General features: G+C 37.3%; 2 protein-coding genes across 14 annotated transcripts in view; one reads left to right on the top strand and one right to left on the bottom strand.

Annotated features, from left to right (window-relative positions):
- The window catches only part of arhgef7a (Rho guanine nucleotide exchange factor (GEF) 7a), a 49,069-nt gene extending 45,255 nt beyond the window's left edge, over nucleotides 1-3,814 (bottom strand). For 4 of the 7 annotated variants that reach the window (XM_058787889.1, XM_058787890.1, XM_058787887.1 and 1 more), the window contains exon 1: nucleotides 3,375-3,811. In XM_058787889.1, the coding sequence (XP_058643872.1) occupies nucleotides 3,375-3,539 (165 nt within the window). In that variant the 5' untranslated portion in view covers nucleotides 3,540-3,811. Of the gene's footprint in view, nucleotides 1-3,374 lie in introns of all 7 variants that reach the window. The other 3 variants (XM_058787893.1, XM_058787895.1, XM_058787891.1) reach the window with 3 other exon arrangements.
- The window catches only part of aff3 (AF4/FMR2 family, member 3), a 35,558-nt gene that overhangs the window by 488 nt on the left and 16,713 nt on the right, over nucleotides 1-18,357 (top strand). For 2 of the 7 annotated variants that reach the window (XM_058787885.1, XM_058787884.1), the window contains exon 2: nucleotides 17,960-18,037. In XM_058787885.1, coding sequence (XP_058643868.1) covers nucleotides 17,963-18,037 — 75 coding nt within the window. In that variant the 5' untranslated portion in view covers nucleotides 17,960-17,962. Of the gene's footprint in view, nucleotides 1-10,959; nucleotides 11,336-11,722; nucleotides 12,385-17,959; nucleotides 18,067-18,357 lie in introns of those variants that run through there. The other 5 variants (XM_058787880.1, XM_058787879.1, XM_058787881.1 and 2 more) reach the window with 5 other exon arrangements.

Below are 18,357 nucleotides of genomic sequence, written 5' to 3'. Positions count from 1 at the left end.
AAAATTAATTTTTTTACTGTAGGAAATTTACTAAATATCTTCATGGAACATGGCCTGTACTTAATATCCCAATGATTTTTGGCATAAAAGAAAAATCGGTAATTTTGACCCATACAATGTATTGTTGGCTATTGCTACAAATATACCCGAGCGACTATGACTGGTTTTGTGGTCCAGGGTCACATATATCACATTTTGGGTTGTGGCAGTGTATTTGCCGCTCTGTGAAGCATTTTTTAAAGGAAAATGTCTGGACGTCAAATTCAAAATAGACAAAACTCCAGCGCCAGTTTCAGTGACAAAAAATTTTGTATACTGCAGCATGAAGGCATATGGCATATGTTGACCAACATACACTACAGAAAGGAAAACACGGGGTGGATTGGCACTGAAATGTGTCTGGGGTGGAACCAGAAGGAATTAAGGCACTATATAATTTTATCTCTGTAAAAAAAACGAAAATACAATCTGACAATACCATTTGGGTTGTCAGATTGAAATCTATAGGCACTGAGAATCACTATAGCAACCTTTTAAACTAGCTAGCTTGGATATTTTAATGTGTACTTGATAATGAACTTCAAAGACATATTTCAAGTGCCTCAAAGTATTTCCCTTTTAATGGAGTTACTGGGGGTTACAGTTTTTTAAGTTCTTTCAGGAACTGCAGTGTGCTCCATTTTGTAAGTTCCCCAGAGACGTGTGCCTAGAGGTTCTCCAGAGGGTTCTGCCAGTGTGGCAATCTGTTTCCCATTTTTTACACTACAAAATTATCAGATTGGGATCAAATGAATCCTTGTACATTTTTAATGGAAGGTGCCTTCCAACCCACTCATCCTTATCTGAAATAATCATAGGAATAGCAGCATCTACAGAAAAACTGAATGGAATGCAAATAACAAACGTATTTTGTAGATTTTAACATTTACATGTACAGTTAGATGTACAGTTAAACACATTTCATCATATAATTTAAGAAGGGGTAGTTCACCAAAAATGAAAAGTATGTCATCCCTTACTCACCTTCATGTCGTTCCAAACCCATATGTCTGTCGTTCGTCTTTGAATCCCAAATTAAGATATTTTTATCAAACCGGACCGGTATCTGTCCTACCATTTGAAAGTCCATTCAACCAAAAATTTTGATGGTTTAAAAATTTCATACAGTCATTATAAAAGAGATGCATATGAATCAAGTGATTTAATCTAAGTCTACTGAAAGTCTCAGGTTTCATTAAAAATATCTTCATCTGCATTCTGAAAATGAACAAATGTTTTGGGTTTTGACATGAGGGTGAGTTATTGATGACAATAGTTTCATTTTGGGTGTACATCTCTTTAACATAAAATACATAACCTAAAACTGCAAAATGTCATTCTACATGTAGACCAAACCACAAATGCTTCCACTAAGTTGGACGGCATGAAGCAAATGTATGGTTTTAAGTTATTGTTATGGCAACCAGATACATTACGAGCTGATTTGCTGAGAGATGTTCAAGAATGAAAGTATCAGCAAATCAAATTGCAATGTCAATAAAGCTTTCCTTCTTTGCAGTGTCATCGTATTACGAGCTGCAAATGATACCTAAGACTGTATAGCTTGGAAACGGATGCTTCATTTTAAGTCTGTGGGCATTACAGTTGAAGCTAGCATATATTTACATGTTGTAGTGAATTGTCAGGATCCTTATACGTCTGAACACCCTTTTCATTAAAATATTTTCTATTTGTTTAGAGATACAAAATGAACGAATCTAGTAATGGCAGTAACTGCCCGAATCTGCCTTATACATGAAAGCAAGTATCAAACAGACTTGTTCTCATTATTGCACAGAGCATGTACCAGAAGAATTAAGTGCGTATGATAGTTTTTTTCAATTATTGCTTAATTTCATATTTTGATAGTCAAAAATACTATGACAGATATGTGGGTCAAAACATCGAGGTTTATGTGCTGATAATAATAAAAAGAAGTGACATGAGTCATACAAGTAATATTTATTTATTTATTTTTATGTTGCATTAAATGACAGTTGCATAACAGGTTAGTTGTGTTGCACTCTGACCGATCCTGTGGACAGTCCCAACAGAAACATGATGCTTCTGCCAACACCGTCTAAAAAAAATGTCAAGTGCACTATTATTTCTTTTTCCACTTTCTTTTTTTTATTATTTCTTTTTTTTTTTTTACTTCCACATAGCTCTCTTGCCAGGATATACACCTGCTGTAAACATCCTATTGTTATGTTCATAGTGAGAATGTGAAATTTGATAAGCAAACCAGATGGAGCTTGAAAAGAGGTTATTGCTGTCATAGACTGTTAGTCATTGTCAGAGCTGACCCTGAATATGACAGATTTTTTAAAACGCACCCCCTCTGTATACACCAAACCAAGATGGACTGACTCCATGCATTATTTATGGTAAAGGCGAACTGCTTTAGAAAACATGTTGGATATCATTATAGCCTACCTGAGTGGTCATGTGCTACTTTAATTATAGGGGAAAAATGCATTTCTAATTTGAATTCTGTTCCCTCTGAGAGGCATATTAAAATCTTTATGCCTTTCATAGATTTGCATTTACCCTCAGGTATCTTGTTCAGTGGAATATATTGTTTTCGCTCTGATACTAAGAATTGCGCTATCCTGTGGTTTAATGTTATTGCATTCTGGTTATTTCTATGCAATTTAATTGAGATACGAAAATAACGTGTGTTGAACTGCAGTTGAATGCCATTTGTTATGCCTTTCCAGTTTGCATTGCATTACATCGGACAGAAGCAAGGGCTTATGGGAATAAAAAAAAAACACTGTTTCTTTAAACGAGAGCGCATCTGCTTTTTTGTCTATTTACTGTCTATGGCGGCCCATTTCCAGTGTAGGCAATATAAGCAAGGGTTCATAGCTAACCTTGATAATACCTAACAGATTAATGCTATTCATACACAGCCATGTAATGCGATTTGCACGCGCTTATCCTCAGGTTTCCATAGCGTATACTAAGTAGGTTATCATTTACATCTCACAAACAGTCGGTTAATATATACGTTTTACTGGTTTTCTATTAAATATAACAGTAAAATGCGTTCAACATTCAGCTTGGTACAGATCTCACAATAAAATCGACGACTGCCAGTGTTGTTGCCTGGAGCAACAGCAGCACTAGCGCGCACTGAACGCCTCTACCGACCTGCTGCTGCTGCAAGGGCTGCGTTTACATTCATACAGAGGATTAAACATCTGTTGTGACCTATATATAAACTATATATGCCACTTGTGTTATAATAAATATCAAAGCGCGTGTAGTGTGAAGATTACAGGAAAATGAACAGTGAAACACGGTGCGCCAAAGGGAGGATGCGCGCTTACTTTATCAGTAGTGCCTGGACGCAGCCGCTCCAGCAACCTGCACAGGACGACCCCATCCCTTAGCGAAGACTGCAGAAATCCATCGGGGTCCGAAATGGTCTTTTTCGGTGATTCCAAAACCCCGAGCGTAATGAGCCAAGTAACCGTTTGTTCCGCCGGATTCATGGCCACACCAGCAAGGTCGATGCTCTCAGTATACCGATTGTAAAGGGGAAAGAATTAGGCTGTCTGTTACTAACCAGTCGTTGAACTGGGCACCATTTTCCTCTAAAACGTGTTGTTTGAGGAATGGCGCATTATATGGCGCTCCATGGAGATGAGTAATGCTATCGCTTCGCTCCCATTTCCTTTATTACGACAAGCTGTCAAACGCCTTTCACTGGAATACAGGCAGCGCACTAAACCTGCATCTTCCGGCAGATGACATCACAGCATAGACACAGCATATGTGACCAGTCGGCTTCGCATCCTGCTTTGCATGTGGACTGCATGGGTTCACCTGCTCTTTGCATGACTAATGTGTCGTAACAGAAAGATCTAGTTTACATTTATTACAAGATCTATTTTTAGAGATTAGCGAGAAGGAGCATTTGGTTAACGACTTTAATAAAAGGACGTTGTTAAGTATTTCTGTACATTGTGAGAGTGTGAATGCATGGTTACATTCAGTATAGGGGATTTTAAATATGCAGTCTTCGAACCTCCCGTTATTGGGCAGGTTATACGATACTGTTGTTTTTATCAGAATAGTGTAGTTCATATGTAGTCCGCAGGGTGGCGTCCTTTGACATAGCACAGTGGCTCTCAAACCTCTCCGTGAAGTACCCCCAAGCCCTGCACATTTTGAATGTCTCCCTATATCTGACACACCCACTTCTGGTCTTGCAGTCTCCGCTAATGAGTTGAATCAGGTGATAGATGAGGGAGACATACAAAAAGTGCAGGGCTGGGGATACTCCAGGACAAGTTTGACATAGCATTAAGTCCGCTGAACCAGACTAAAATGGTTTAATGGTTTTGAGCTGGTTTAGACTGGCTAGTCTCACCAGTCCTCAAAACAGATGAGAGTGGGAAACCAGTCTTTTTAAAAGCAAGGTAAGAATGTGTAAGAAGTTTGTGTAATTTGTTGTTCTTCAGTAGTCTGTTTTCCTTTATCCAGAATAGTAGTATGTATGTATGTTTTTTTTTTTTTTTTTCCCAGCAGCCAGAAGTCTTCAGTATCACTTGATCCTTCAGAAATCATTCTAATATGCTGTATTGGTGCTCAAGAAACATTTCTTATTATTATCAATATTGAAATGTGTTGTTCTGCTATCTGCTTAATATTTTTTTTGTGCGTGTTATTTTGATTAATAGGAAATTCAAAAGAACAGATTTTTTTTTAAATGGAAATATTTCTAAATGCTTTTACTGGCTCATTAAACATGAACTCGTTAAAAAAATGCTGACCTCATACATTTCAACAGTAGTGTAGCTTATATACACTAGTCAACATTTGAAGTGGATCAAAACCTTTCATCCAAGTTGTCCTAAAACCAAAATGCATTCTTGTCTTAGGACAACTTTTTCGATCCACTTCAAATGTTGACTACTGTATTTTCATGTGTGACTACAGTAGCTAAGATTAGGATTTCACGTAAGCCACCAAGCCTTATAAATGACTCTCACCCATCACCTCTCCCCCACTAATCCCACCAACCACTAAACACTGTGATAAATTTCCATCCAAAAGCCATCCTCCTGTTGCACAACATAGACCTTGGACATACATGTTACACAACTTGCATTACAAGTGCTGAGAATACATTGCAAATACATCACATGATATTGCCATTTGCACTACACACTTCCATACGTCTTTTATATAAAACCAAAAACAGAGTACATTAGTTATGTGTTATAGTTAGTTTCCTGTTATAATTTCCCACTATTTCATTTTCTAAATATCAGTATGCTATTTATTTCTCCATGCAATTCTTGCTAAGCATCAAGGGAGTTTACTTGTACAGTGTACAATTAAACTGTTACCCTGCACAAATGACAATAAAGAGCCATTACACCTTTAGTTCCGAGTCATGCATAACAGTAAACTGGCAGTCAGAGTAACCAAGTATAATCTAGATCAGCATGAGCATGAATGGTGGAACTGAAACATTTATCAAAACTGTTCACTAGTTAAATTGGATAGACAGCATAAACCACCAGTTTACCACTCACACCTGCTCCCCCCTGAATCCTCTGGCTAGCTACCTAGAGGAATCTGAGTTCCCAATGGGTCACCATGGATACCAGTAGAGGTTCAGTGCTCGTCTCAAGAATCAACTGAAGGAGAGAAGCAACCCCTCTGTGGCTGGGAGGGCAGAACGTCATGTTTTAACAGGCCTGCCATGGGACTACTCACAATCCCCCAGACCCACCATCTCTAGTAGCTGTAACCAAGGATGTCCTTGTGATATTTCCTCCCAGAGAACTCTCTAGGTGGACCCTCACACCTTTTTAATTTCTTTAAACATTTTGATTCAATATTACATTGAAGTATACGGTCTTAATCACTCTAGTGTCCTTTTTTATTTGTCTTTGCTTATTTAAAAAAATAATAATTATCAGCGTGTCTGCTTGTAAAATACATTAGTGCCACCATCTTACACCATCTGAGCAAAGAATGTCTATATTTTATTGCTCATCTCAATAGTTCTGCATTATATGTAAATGCAATACTATATGTATTATGTATAAAAGACACAAAAATAAGGCTGTGCCTGTTTATTGTTATACATTAGCGTTTTATGATTACAGTTTAAATTATGACAAGTGTGTGTTGTGTGTCTGTTCCATTTTGTGTAGCGACAACTGAAACTCAAGAAAATATTCTGCCTGTACAAAAACACCTCAGATGCACATTCATTATTCATGAAACTCTCAAACACAAGCATATCCTTTTGTCAAATGCTTGTAAGTGCTTTAGATTTAAATAAACTTCACTGATTCATTTTAGTCCAATTTTTCCACTTCTATGTGATTTTTGTTTTTTAATACTGTATGCTATAAAACGTATCTTTCTCTCACACTGCGCTGACATGCGCTTTCTCGGTTTCAATCTATTTTTGATTATTTTTGTCCTCCAGGTGTAGCGCTCTCTTCATGACTGTGAGTAATGACTGAGAGGTTATAAGAAGAGTGCTCTGAGTAATGAAACCACAACTGTGAGAAAGAAGGATCGGCAGCACATCTGGGGCATTCCTGTCACTATCATGCACACAAACACTGTTTGTGCAAGATGAGTTGCAAATCACCTTAAATCATGCAGACTGATTGGTAAATTATAGTGATCAGACTTAATTTATCTGGTGCACATATAACGGATGAAAATGTCCCTTAGACTTAACAATAAAGCAGCAACCTGAGCCAAATCTAGCCACAATATCATCAGAGGGTTGACGCTTTTTGGACCAGTAAGACCAGTAAGAAATCTACACCCTGGCATCATGCATAAATAAATATATATATATATATATATATATATATATATATACAGTCATGGTCAAAAATATCGGCACCCTCTGTAAATATGATCAAAGAAGGATGTGGAAATTAATCTGTATTGTTAATCCTTTTGATCTTTTATTTAAAAACATTCACAAAAATCTAACCTTTCATTGGATAATAAGAATTTAAAATGGGGGGGAAATATCAGTATGAAATAAATGTTTTTCTCAAATACAGGTTGGACACAATTATTGGCACCCCTAGAAATTCTTATGAGTAAAATATCTCTGAAGTATATTCCCATTCATATTCACAATATTGAGCACTCCAGGGTGATTATGAACATGAAATGATCCAGCCATGGCTTCCTGTTTCACAGAAATATAAATAGGAGGGAAAACAAAGCCCAAATTCCCTTAATCATCCATCGCAATGAGAAAAACCAAAGAATATACAGGTGCTGGGCATATAATTAGAATATCATCAAAAAGTTGATTTATTTCACTAATTCCATTCAAAAAGTGAAACTTGTATATTATATTCATTCATTACACACAGACTGATATATTTCAAATGTTTATTTCTTTTAATTTTGATGATTAGAGCTTACAGCTCATGAAAGTCAAAAATCAGTATCTCAAAATATTAGAATATTACTTAAGACCAATACTAAGAAAGGATTTTTTGAAATCTTGGCCAACTGAAAAGTATGAAAATGAAAAGTATGAGCATGTACAGCACTCAATACTTAGTTGGGGCTCCTTTTGCCTGAATTACTGCAGCAATGCGGCGTGGCATGGAGTCGATCAGTCTGTGGCACTGCTCAGGTGTTATGAGAGCCCAGGTTGCTCTGATAGTGGCCTTCAGCTCATCTGCATTGTTGGGTCTGGTGTCTCTCATCTTCCTCTTGACAATACCCCATAGATTCTCTATGGAGTTCAGGTCAGGCGAGTTTGCTGGCCAATCAAGCACAGTAACACTATGGTCATTGAACCAGCTTTTGGTACCTTTGGCAGTGTGGGCAGGTGCCAAGTCCTGCTGGAAAATGAAATCAGCATCTCCATAAAGCTTGTCAACAGAAGGAAGCATGAAGTGCTCTAAAATTTCCTGGAAGATGGCTGCGTTGACTGTGGACATCAGAAAACACAGTGGACCAACACCAGCAGATGACATGGCAGCCCAAATCATCACTGACTGTGGAAACTTCACACTGGACTTCAAGCAACATGGATTCTGTTCCTCTCCACTCTTCCTTCAGACTCTGGGACCTTGATTTCCAAATGAAATGTAAAATTTACTTTCATCTGAGAAGAGGACTTTGGACCACTGAGCAACAGTGCAGTTCTTTTTCTCCACAGCCCAGTTAAGATGCTTCTGACGTTGTCTCTGGTTCAGAAGTGGCTTGGTAGCCCTTTTCCTGAAGACGTCTGAGCGTGGTGACTCTTGATGCACTGACTCCAGCTTCAGTTCTCTCCTTGTGAAGCTCTCCCAAGTGTTTGAATCGGCTTTGCTTGACTGTATTCTCAAGCTTGCGGTCATCCCTGTTGCTTGTGCACCTTTTCCTACCCAAATTCTTCCTTCCAGTCAACTTTGCATTTAATATGCTTTGATACAGCACTCTGTAAAAAGCCACACCTTTCAGTAATGACCCTCTGTGACTTACCTTCTTTGTGGAGGGTGTCAATGTTCGTATTCTGGCTCATTGCCAAGTCAGCAGTCTTCCCCATTATTGTGGTTTCAAAGAACAAGAGATACCCAGAATTTATACTGTAGGGATGGTCATTTATTCAAACTCAAATGTAAATATTCTAATATTTTGAGATACTGATTTTTGACTTTCATGAGCTGTAAGCTCTAATCATCAAAATTAAAAGAAATAAACATTTGAAATATATCAGTCTGTGTGTAATGAATGAATATAATATACAAGTTTCACTTTTTGAATGGAATTAGTGAAATAAATCAACTTTTTGATGATATTCTAATTATATGACCAGCACCTGTATTTCTGATGCGCAGCAAAAGATAACTGAGCTTCACAAATTAGTGAAGTGGCTTTAAGAAAAGAGCTAGAGCAGTGAAAATTCCCATTTCCACCATCAAGGCAATAATTAAGAATTTCCAATCAACATAAAATGTTATGAAACTGCCTGGAAGAGGACGTGTGTCTATATCGTCCTAATGCATGGTGAGAAGGAGAGTTTGAGTGGCTGAACACTCTCCAAGGAACACAGCTGGAGAAAATAGTTGAGTCTCGGGTCAGAAAACCTTAAAAAAAAAAAATTGTCAAACAGTACCTACATCACCACATGTTGTTCAGGAGGGTTTCAAGAAAAATTCTCCTAGCTCATCCAAAAACAAACTCCAGCATATTCAGTTATCAGACACGACTGGAACTTCAAATGGGACTGGCTTCTATGGTCAGATGAAAGAAAAAAAATGAGCTTTTTAGCAGCAAACACTCAAGATGGGTTTGGTGAGCAGTGAGCACAGGGATAAAAAAGATAAAATGTGTACAATGAAATATACTGCTGTATTTTTGATGTTGTGGGCCTATATTTCTGCTGGAGGTCCTGGACATCTTGTTTAGACACATGGCATCATGGATTCTATCAAATACCAACAGATAAAAAAATCAATAAGTGACTGACTCTGTTAGAAATCTTATAATGGGCCATGTTTGGATCTTCAAACCGTACAATAATCCAAACACAAACCTCAAAAACAACACAAAAATGGGTCACTGAGCACAAAACCAAGCTTCTGCTGGCCATTCCAGTGCTCTGACCTGAACCCTATAGAAAATGAGTGGTGAACTGAAGAGAAGAAGCACCAACATGGAGCTGGGAATCTAAAGGCTCTGGAGTGATTCTGGATGAAGGAATGGTCTCTGATCTCTTGTCAGATGTTCTCTAACCTCATCAGGCATTATAGGAGAAAATTTAGAGCTGTTAAACTGGCAAATAGAGGTTTCAAAAAGTATTGAATAAAAGGGTGCCGTTAATTGTGGCCAATGTGTATTAGAGAAAAACATTTATTTCATACTGATATTTCCCCCCATTTTAAATTCTTATTATCCAATGAAAGGTTAGAGTTTTTTAAATAAAAGGTGAAAAGGATTAACAATGCAGATTAATTTTCACAGCCTTCTTTGATCATATTTACCAAGGGTGCCGATATTTTTGGCCATGACTGTATATACAGTATATATATATATGTATATATATATTTATTTACATATAATTATGGGGGCCGTTTTTTTAATGTGTAAAAAAAAAATCAAATTTATCTTAATTCATTGTAGTTGTTTTAGATGTTATGTGTACATATGTTTTAGAAGAATGTAAATGGCTGTATTTTCTATAAACAGGCCACCCATGAGTCAAGCTGATCAACCTCAAACACATCCAGTGCAAATACATCATTTTTTGGAAAACAACAAATCAAGATGGCTAGAATGTGTAGGAAATCAGTCATTTTGAGATTCTTAGTCTCCTAATGTTTCTTTATTGGACAAGGTGGTTGTCTGTGTCAGATGTCAGGAATAGTTGTAGCAAGTCTCACACAGCCACAAACAAATGTCATAATGCACTGATGTTCCTTTTTTGGCGCAACTCTTTCATACAAGAGAATGAAAAATAAGTTCACAGACTGAGAGAGCGCATATCTCTAAGCATCATCGTAAATTGTATCATGGCTTTCATGGTGCATTTATATCCTTAAAGATTTTAGGCTCTGTTTGCATTCTTTCTTTTCAGTGAAATGTATGAAGCAATGTGATGGGAGATGGACTCCCAACAGATCTGGGAGTCAGCAGTGAGTAACACAGGGTTATCTCTCTACACACATTCAGACACATCTGGATATTCAGTGGAAATCACTTCTTGCCAAATCCTTTTCTGTGGGCATGTAAAAGGTTTCATTCCGTTCTTCCTTCGTCTTCACAGATATAGGCTAGCCTAGCCTGGCTAGGCTCTATAGGCCTATATTTTGTATATTTGAAAAGATATATGTGTTTGCTTTGTTAAAATCATAACTGAATTTAGGTGAGGTCTTCCTTACGATAGATAGATAGATAGATAGATAGATAGATAGATACTTTTTTTGTTCGCTTTCCCAGAGGAATTCATGCTTCAGTTTCTGGGTGACTCTGTTTCCCTCCTCCCTGCTTGCTTACGCAGGAGTGTATCTACGAGCATCTCCGTTCATCGCCGTCATAGTGCTCTGACGCGATGTTTGGGTGACAACGCCGAGCCTCCGGTGCATCAGCCTCCGCCCATCGCGTGCTTCCACAGAAACACCGACCGTGCCTCTGATGCGTGACCCGTTGACGCTCGTTCTCCTGCGGTGCGCGGTTCTGCGCTTCTGTACCTGCCAAAATGGACAACTGAAAAATCGACCTCAACATGCCTACCATTTATGGAAGTAAGGGAAAACTTGCAAGTGTTTGTTTCATGCTTCAGCACGCATCCCAGGTTAGTGTCATACAAACCTAATGCGTTTAATTCCATTGTTTTTCAGGGAGAGACCAAAACATGATGATAACGACCATTTTTGTTTGTTATCCAATTTACTCTCTATAGCCTATTTGATTTTTTTTTTCTTGTTAGGCTGTTAATGATGAATTTCTACCGAACATTTAGGAGTGCAGTCTCGCGCAACCCTTTATTTTTATTTCGTTTTTTCCCCCAAACTTAGACAAACGTCAACTTCTTTAAACATCTTTAAACTTTTTAAACAAAACACAAACATTTTTGTGATATACCTGTGATGTGCTAGTATATAGGCAAGTGGTAAATAATGGCTGTTGTTTATTGTTTATGTTTTGTCAATGTTCCGTCCGATGTTGCTTCTCACGAAATGTACACGAGTCGCGTACTGTTTCCATGGTTACCTCAGGCGAACACGATTTCTCATCGCCAGTCTTTTTAACGTTAGGTACCATTCTAGCTTCCATTCTAACTTTTGTCTCCGAAATGTTTGAAAATGCTGATTATTGCTTTGTATGTGAGTAATAATGGGGGGAAAAAATCTGTAGGATAGTTAGAAGAATCATGCGTTGTCATATCTCTATAGTCTACACTAGAGAACTTCTGAGATGTGATGCTTTATGGTTTTGTCAGTTGAACTGTTTTCCGGTGTGAATTCCTTTGAGCTCAGCTTGGTGTTTTCGGTTTTGATGTGTGGCGCGCGCAGCTTTGATTCGGTGGTGTAACAAAACATTCAAATTCAAATTTTTAAAAAGCGACTTCCTCTTCTGTCACTCCGGAGAGCTTATTCGCTCTATCAAGGCAATCATCACCTGCCTCTCCTGCTGTTACATCATGTTTATCTCTTTAGTATCTCGGTTTGGACTTCTCCACAGAGACCCGATGGCATCTAGGGGATTTTGCGCGCTGTATGACTAGGTTCGCTTGTACTAATATTTACTGACGCATATTTGAGTATAATAGTAATTTAAAAAACAATCCTGGGAGAAGAGGAGTTGAAGATCAGCTGAGGGCGCAAAGAGGACCAGTGCTAAGTGAGTAGGCTAAGGTTAAATACACCTAGTTTAGCTTCTGAACTTTGGAGATTTCTCTCACTCACTCTCTCTCTCTCTCTCACACACACACACACACACACACACACACACACACACACACACACTCATTCACTGCTGCACTCATGCAAACACACTGGCTTCACAAATGACTCATTCTCAGTCATTTTGAGGGTAATAAAACAGGTGCTGTGAAGAAGGCTTATTAAAAAAGTAAGGGATCATCAAAAAAAAAGAAAGAAAAAAAAACATTACAATTTCCTCTAGCTGTGTGTGAGTCAGCCCCTACACTGAGAGCTTTTGAGGACACTTATGTATATTTCAGTTCAGACAAGTGCATGTGTGCCGACAGCCATATGGCATCTAAATCACCTGCAGATATATGCAGATGTCAGCTGTGCAGCATTATATTCAGCTGCAGTGTACTCCTAAGGTTTGATTACAAATATGGAGCTCAGCTTATAATAAGTGGTGTTATATTGATTAGTACTGATTGGAAATGACTGTTCAGATATTTTCCAGGGTAATATTATTTTCGTATAGATATCTGTGACATCTTTCTATAAATATACAGTAGAAAGGCCTTACATTTAATTCTTTAATCCAAACTGTATTGGAATTTCATAAAATGTGCACTACACAAAATAATAATTCATTATTACACATCTTTCTGGAATGCCTGATTGTAACTGGTCAATCTCATAATTTTAGATTCAATTATTTTTGTATATAATGGACGAGTAAGAGTGTAATTATATAATAAAATACTTTTGGTAACACTTTATTTTACAGTGTCTTTGTTACATGTACACACTCAGAAAGAAAGGTTCAAACGCTGTCACTGGGGCAGTACCTTTTGAAAAAAGACACCCTAATGTATTTATCCCTAAAGGGTCCATTTTGGTACCTAAATAGTACATATTAATACCTTTTGAAAGGGTACCGTTCCAGTGAGAGCTTTTGTACCTTTTTTCTGAGAAAGGTGCAAAATTGTAATAACAGTAAATTATGCATAATTACATGAAACTAACCCTAAATCAAACCCGTATCCTAACCCTAACGTATAATTACACTGTAACAAGGACACCTTAAAATAAAGTATAACCATAATTTTAAATCAGTATTTCATGTAAGTAAGATAATGCACAGTCAGCCTGTCATTACTACAAAATAAACCCCTTCCATGCTGGGTAAAACCCTTCAGGCACACCAGCTCATTGTATATTATGTTGTACTTGTTTCTATTTGATTTGAGCTACAGGTTTTTCCTCCAGCACGTCAGTTCTACTGCAAATGCTGGTTTGACTCCCATTCAATATACATCCTTAAATGCTAATGGGTTATTCAAATCAAATAATCCCAACAGCTCTGAACCAGACTGGGGATAAATTCTCTTTAGAGTCATGCTTTATGCATAACTGCACTTAAGTATTGGTTAAAAGCACTGTGTCTCTTCTTTGCAAAAAAAAAAAAATACTACAAGACAATTTCACCCTGACACTGTAAATTAGCATTGGAAGATCGTATAATAATCTCCACAAAAAAGGGTTGGAGCCACTAAAGCTGAGTTTATTTTAGCTGAGTTGTGTGTTTACAAAAGATATTATGCAGTTTAGCCCTTCTGGTCGGGATATTAATGAGGCTGCTTGATCATTTACTGAATGAAACAGGGGAGGATTATTCTATAGATGAATTACTAACATTTCTAGGTACGAGTAATTCAAGTGCTATTTAAATGAACAATAATTCATATGTGATGTCTATTGAGAACAGACCCACTTACCCTAAAAGGACAGATATGAAATGCAGCGGTACTGATTTTTGGAGGGAAATACTTATGCAGATTCAAGTCTTTGTTTCTAGTCAGTGGTTTCCAGACATCTGACTGAGATGTAAAATGCGTTTCTGTATGTTAAGGTAGTTTAGTAGTTTTCTGTTGAAAGCATTTTACTACATGCATCTTTAATATTAAGATCTTGTTTCACGATCACTTAATATATCAAACAGTTTGTGTGTTCACGCATATGACCTTTTGCCCCAGTTTTGCATGGGATGAATGTTTTAGTAAATGTAAATGCAGTCTTCGATATCACAGTTTTGATAAGCAGAAGTCGTGAACATTTGCATTGTTCTGTATGTGTGGGATCATTGCAGTACAGTACAATACAGCACTGAGTTTCTCATATCATCATATTATGGTCTGTTACCATCAGTCTGAATTCTGTGTAGGTGAACAATGCATATGCATAGATGTGTAAGTCCTCTCATGGCTGGTGTTGTGGTCATAGGTATTTTTAGAAAGAGCACAACAGGTGTATCTGCAAGCATTAGTGTGTGAGTCTGTCTGTGCCTTTTCAAAATGGTGTTTTAGTTGTACTCTTTCAGTTGTAGAAATGCCAAATCAACAGTCTGCTATGATTAAATATTCCTCAACAGAAAATTGCCAATAACATAGAAGTTCTTGAAATAAAGTGAATAATACTTGGGTGGTTAAATGGTCTTAATGTGGTAGCACACGAGTCATCTCAGTTCCACATAAAATATAACAGCTTTTATTAGACATATGTGGCTTACATTAGACTTATTGGCTCATGTGACTGAGCATGATTTTAATCTTTTAATCAAATTACGTTTAATCTTTGATTTTGTTTTTTAATGTTTATTTGTAGTATTTTAAATTAGGAAAAAATCAGGGTGAAAGAGAGAGTGAGTTGTTTTTAATGGCTCTGGCCATTTCAAAGCCTCTATAAAGAGTGAGAGGGACATACATAGAGAGACAGAGAGGCATTTGCAGGTTCACCTGGGAAGCCTTGTTGTTGGTGAGGAGAGATGGGTCCTTAGTGACTAAAGGCAGCGAGAGAGATAATGAAGCAGGTGGACGAGAGGGAAGGGGGAAGAGTTATGCTCTGGAGGGAGGAGTGTGTTTTCGAAATATTGCTACAGGCTAGGAAGAACGATTGATGTGTATAATGTATGTTTACAATATGATACTGCTCTGCAGTTCATCTTTAGAAGACTGTTGAAGACATGGTGGAGTTTAAAAATGAAAGGCCGCTGTTGTTATCACTTACAAATCCAGTACAGTTTGTGTGTATAGTGTGTTAAGGCATCTTTAATTTTGTACTAATTTGTAAAGATGAAGAGGAGACCTAGGATTGATAACTAGTTTGCCTAAAGTGGAAATATCTGTTGCTGTAGCATCTGCATAAATGTAATGTACATTAGACATTCTTTCTCTTTTCCAAGTTTAAAGGAATAGTTCACCCAAAAATGAAAAAGCTGTCATCATTTAATCACCATGGAGTTATTCCAAACCTGTAGGAGTTTCTTTCTTCTGTATGCACAGACAGCTACAAAGCTGTGGTCACATGTACTGTTGTTTGGCAAATTTTCGTGAGCAAAATCCAGTCATTTCAATGGGAGTCTACGCCATCAGAAATACCTCATGAGGCCAAACAATTTTGCAGCAGGTTCGCACAGATTTGCAACAGATTCGCCACTTCTGTGTGAGCTGTGCTTCATGCATCGCTACACTATTTTGCCCCAAAATTACACCAAAGTTCACTAATGTGACCATTATTAGTTTGAGTTCCCCAAAAAGTGTAAGAAATATAAAAATATTGAGCATCTTCACCATCCTGACACATGAAACATTGGCTCATCCATTGACCATCTCTATGTATGACCAAAGTCAGAACATGGAAGTGTAAACAGTATTTTATTATTATTATTCTTTTATTATTTTTTTTGGCCTTAGCCAAAATTGCAGTTGTGTTCAACTTAAGCCTGGAATACACTACGCGATTTTTGCCCCAATTTTCCCCCGATTTTACAGTCTGAACAAGTTGACGCTAGTTGAGGAAAGTCGGAGCCAGTCTGCAGATTACAGCTGACAGATTCCACAGAAAATCACGTGTTGTATGATGGTCACAGACTTTGACTCCATCCAGTCGGAGGATATCAAACATGTTTGATATTTTCAGCCGATTTTAGAACACATATGTTTTCATTTGTCATGCGTCTCCTAGCAACAAGGCGCAGGTTTCTGCGGGAGTTCGTTGTGATCGGAACAACTTTAAAGTCTGGTAGTGTATGATCTTCAGTCGCATAGTAGTGTATGATGCCCAGTTTTCCTTTGTCACTATTTACATAGTCGGTAAGTGTATGATGCCTAGTGTTTTAAAAATCTGTTCAGATTTTAAAAGTCATGTAGTGTATTCCAGCCTTTAGCAGCATGGATGCTAAACAATCATTTGTACCATTGCATACATTTTCAATTAGCAGTCAGCCATGTATAATTTATTCCAAAAAATTACTGTGTGCTCCTTTTTTTGAAACAGTTCTGACTCAACATTTTACACTTAGATAAATGACCGTCAGTCCATGAGCATTTAATTTTAGCTTGTAATTAGTCAAACACTGCACATCTGTTTTCCTATAACGACTATCAGAGTAGATAGCTCATGACCTTTTCACAGACTGCTTCCTGCTCTGTACCACACACGCATGCTCTAATAAAAACAGCTCCAGGCAGAGATTACACAATGAACTTTTACTGAGGAATAATTTAATCATACATATTATCAGAAATGCCAGAAACTTCCTCAAACCCAAAAATACTGTAAGTTCTTTATCAAAAGGTCATGAACTCTTGCTGGTGTATGTTAAGTCATTAAGTGGATTAACAGTTGTTCTTTAGTAACACAGAATCTACAGTAAATAAAGCATTGCTTCTGCAAAACCTGCTTATATTGTGAGCAACATGCAAACATTTTTTTTTTTTTTTGTCACTGGAATTTAAAATCAATACAGCAGCCAGGTTAAATGCAATATATGTCTTGAAAAGCATCAGCTAAATGGAGGAGCTGCTGCTAAAATCCTAATGAATTGATAGTTTGATTAAAGTTTTTTATGTTTTATTATGGATTTTATGTCTTTTTAATTTATGTATTTTTTAATTTGATAATTTAATATATTCTGAGGGGAAAAAATGAGAAGGTCATCTAACATACTATTACAGATGGTGTGATCATAGGGCCAAAAATGAAAATTCTGTCATTTACTCACCCTCATGTAATTCCAAACCTGTATAAACTGTCTAATGTGGAACGTTGATAACAGTTTTAGTGATCATTGACTTCCATTGTATGGACAAAAAATATTGAGGCATTTCTCAAAATATTTTCTTTTGTATTCATAAGAAAGTCGTACTGTTTTGTAATGACATGAGTAAATGATGACAGGATATAAATTTTGGCTGAACTATCCCTTTAAGTTAAGAGTTCCTAAAAATGGCATATAGAAGAAGCTTGTAATGTTTTTATGCGTCAAAACACAACACAACCATCCCAGCCAGTGCAAATCCCCTGATGTAATGGCCTCTAATGGCCAAAAAAAAAACTATCAATAGATATACTGTAGATACATTTCCATTAAAGGGGTCCATTAAAGATACACATTACATCTGAGGACATATATAATAATACCTTTAAAAGTTCATTTTCCAAACCTGTAAGTCATTTTGACTTTTAGCCTCTGTGCTCTCATCTCTCCGTAGGACATGACCCAGTCCTGGCCTTACCAGCAGCCCCCAGGGGAAGGGGGCACTCAGCATTTCCTGTACTCATACTCTAAGGTATGCACAGGGTTTATTACAGACTGCAGGCAAGTGTGATAAATTCACCAATATAATACACCAACTCTGTTCTGTCTCTATGTTTATCTCTTTCTTTCTCCTCCTCTCTTTCCCTGCCGGGTATTATTCTTGCTTTGTTTATTTGCACACACTCATAAATCTGTGTTGTTTTAGTCACTACAGAAATTATGCAAATCGGGTTGCAATGCCCTAAACACAGTGCAGGCCAGTTCTAGGGATTGTACAGTAGCTTCCTACCATACGATCAAGAGTCGATTTGTTTAATGCCGAAAATATGATTTAATTTAATGACACCTGGT

Source organism: Onychostoma macrolepis, chromosome 09 (assembly GCF_012432095.1).
Source record: "Onychostoma macrolepis isolate SWU-2019 chromosome 09, ASM1243209v1, whole genome shotgun sequence".
Classification (NCBI taxonomy): domain Eukaryota; kingdom Metazoa; phylum Chordata; class Actinopteri; order Cypriniformes; family Cyprinidae; genus Onychostoma; species Onychostoma macrolepis.
Note: the sequence above shows the minus strand (reverse complement) of the source record. Positions and strands in the feature narration are given on the sequence as shown.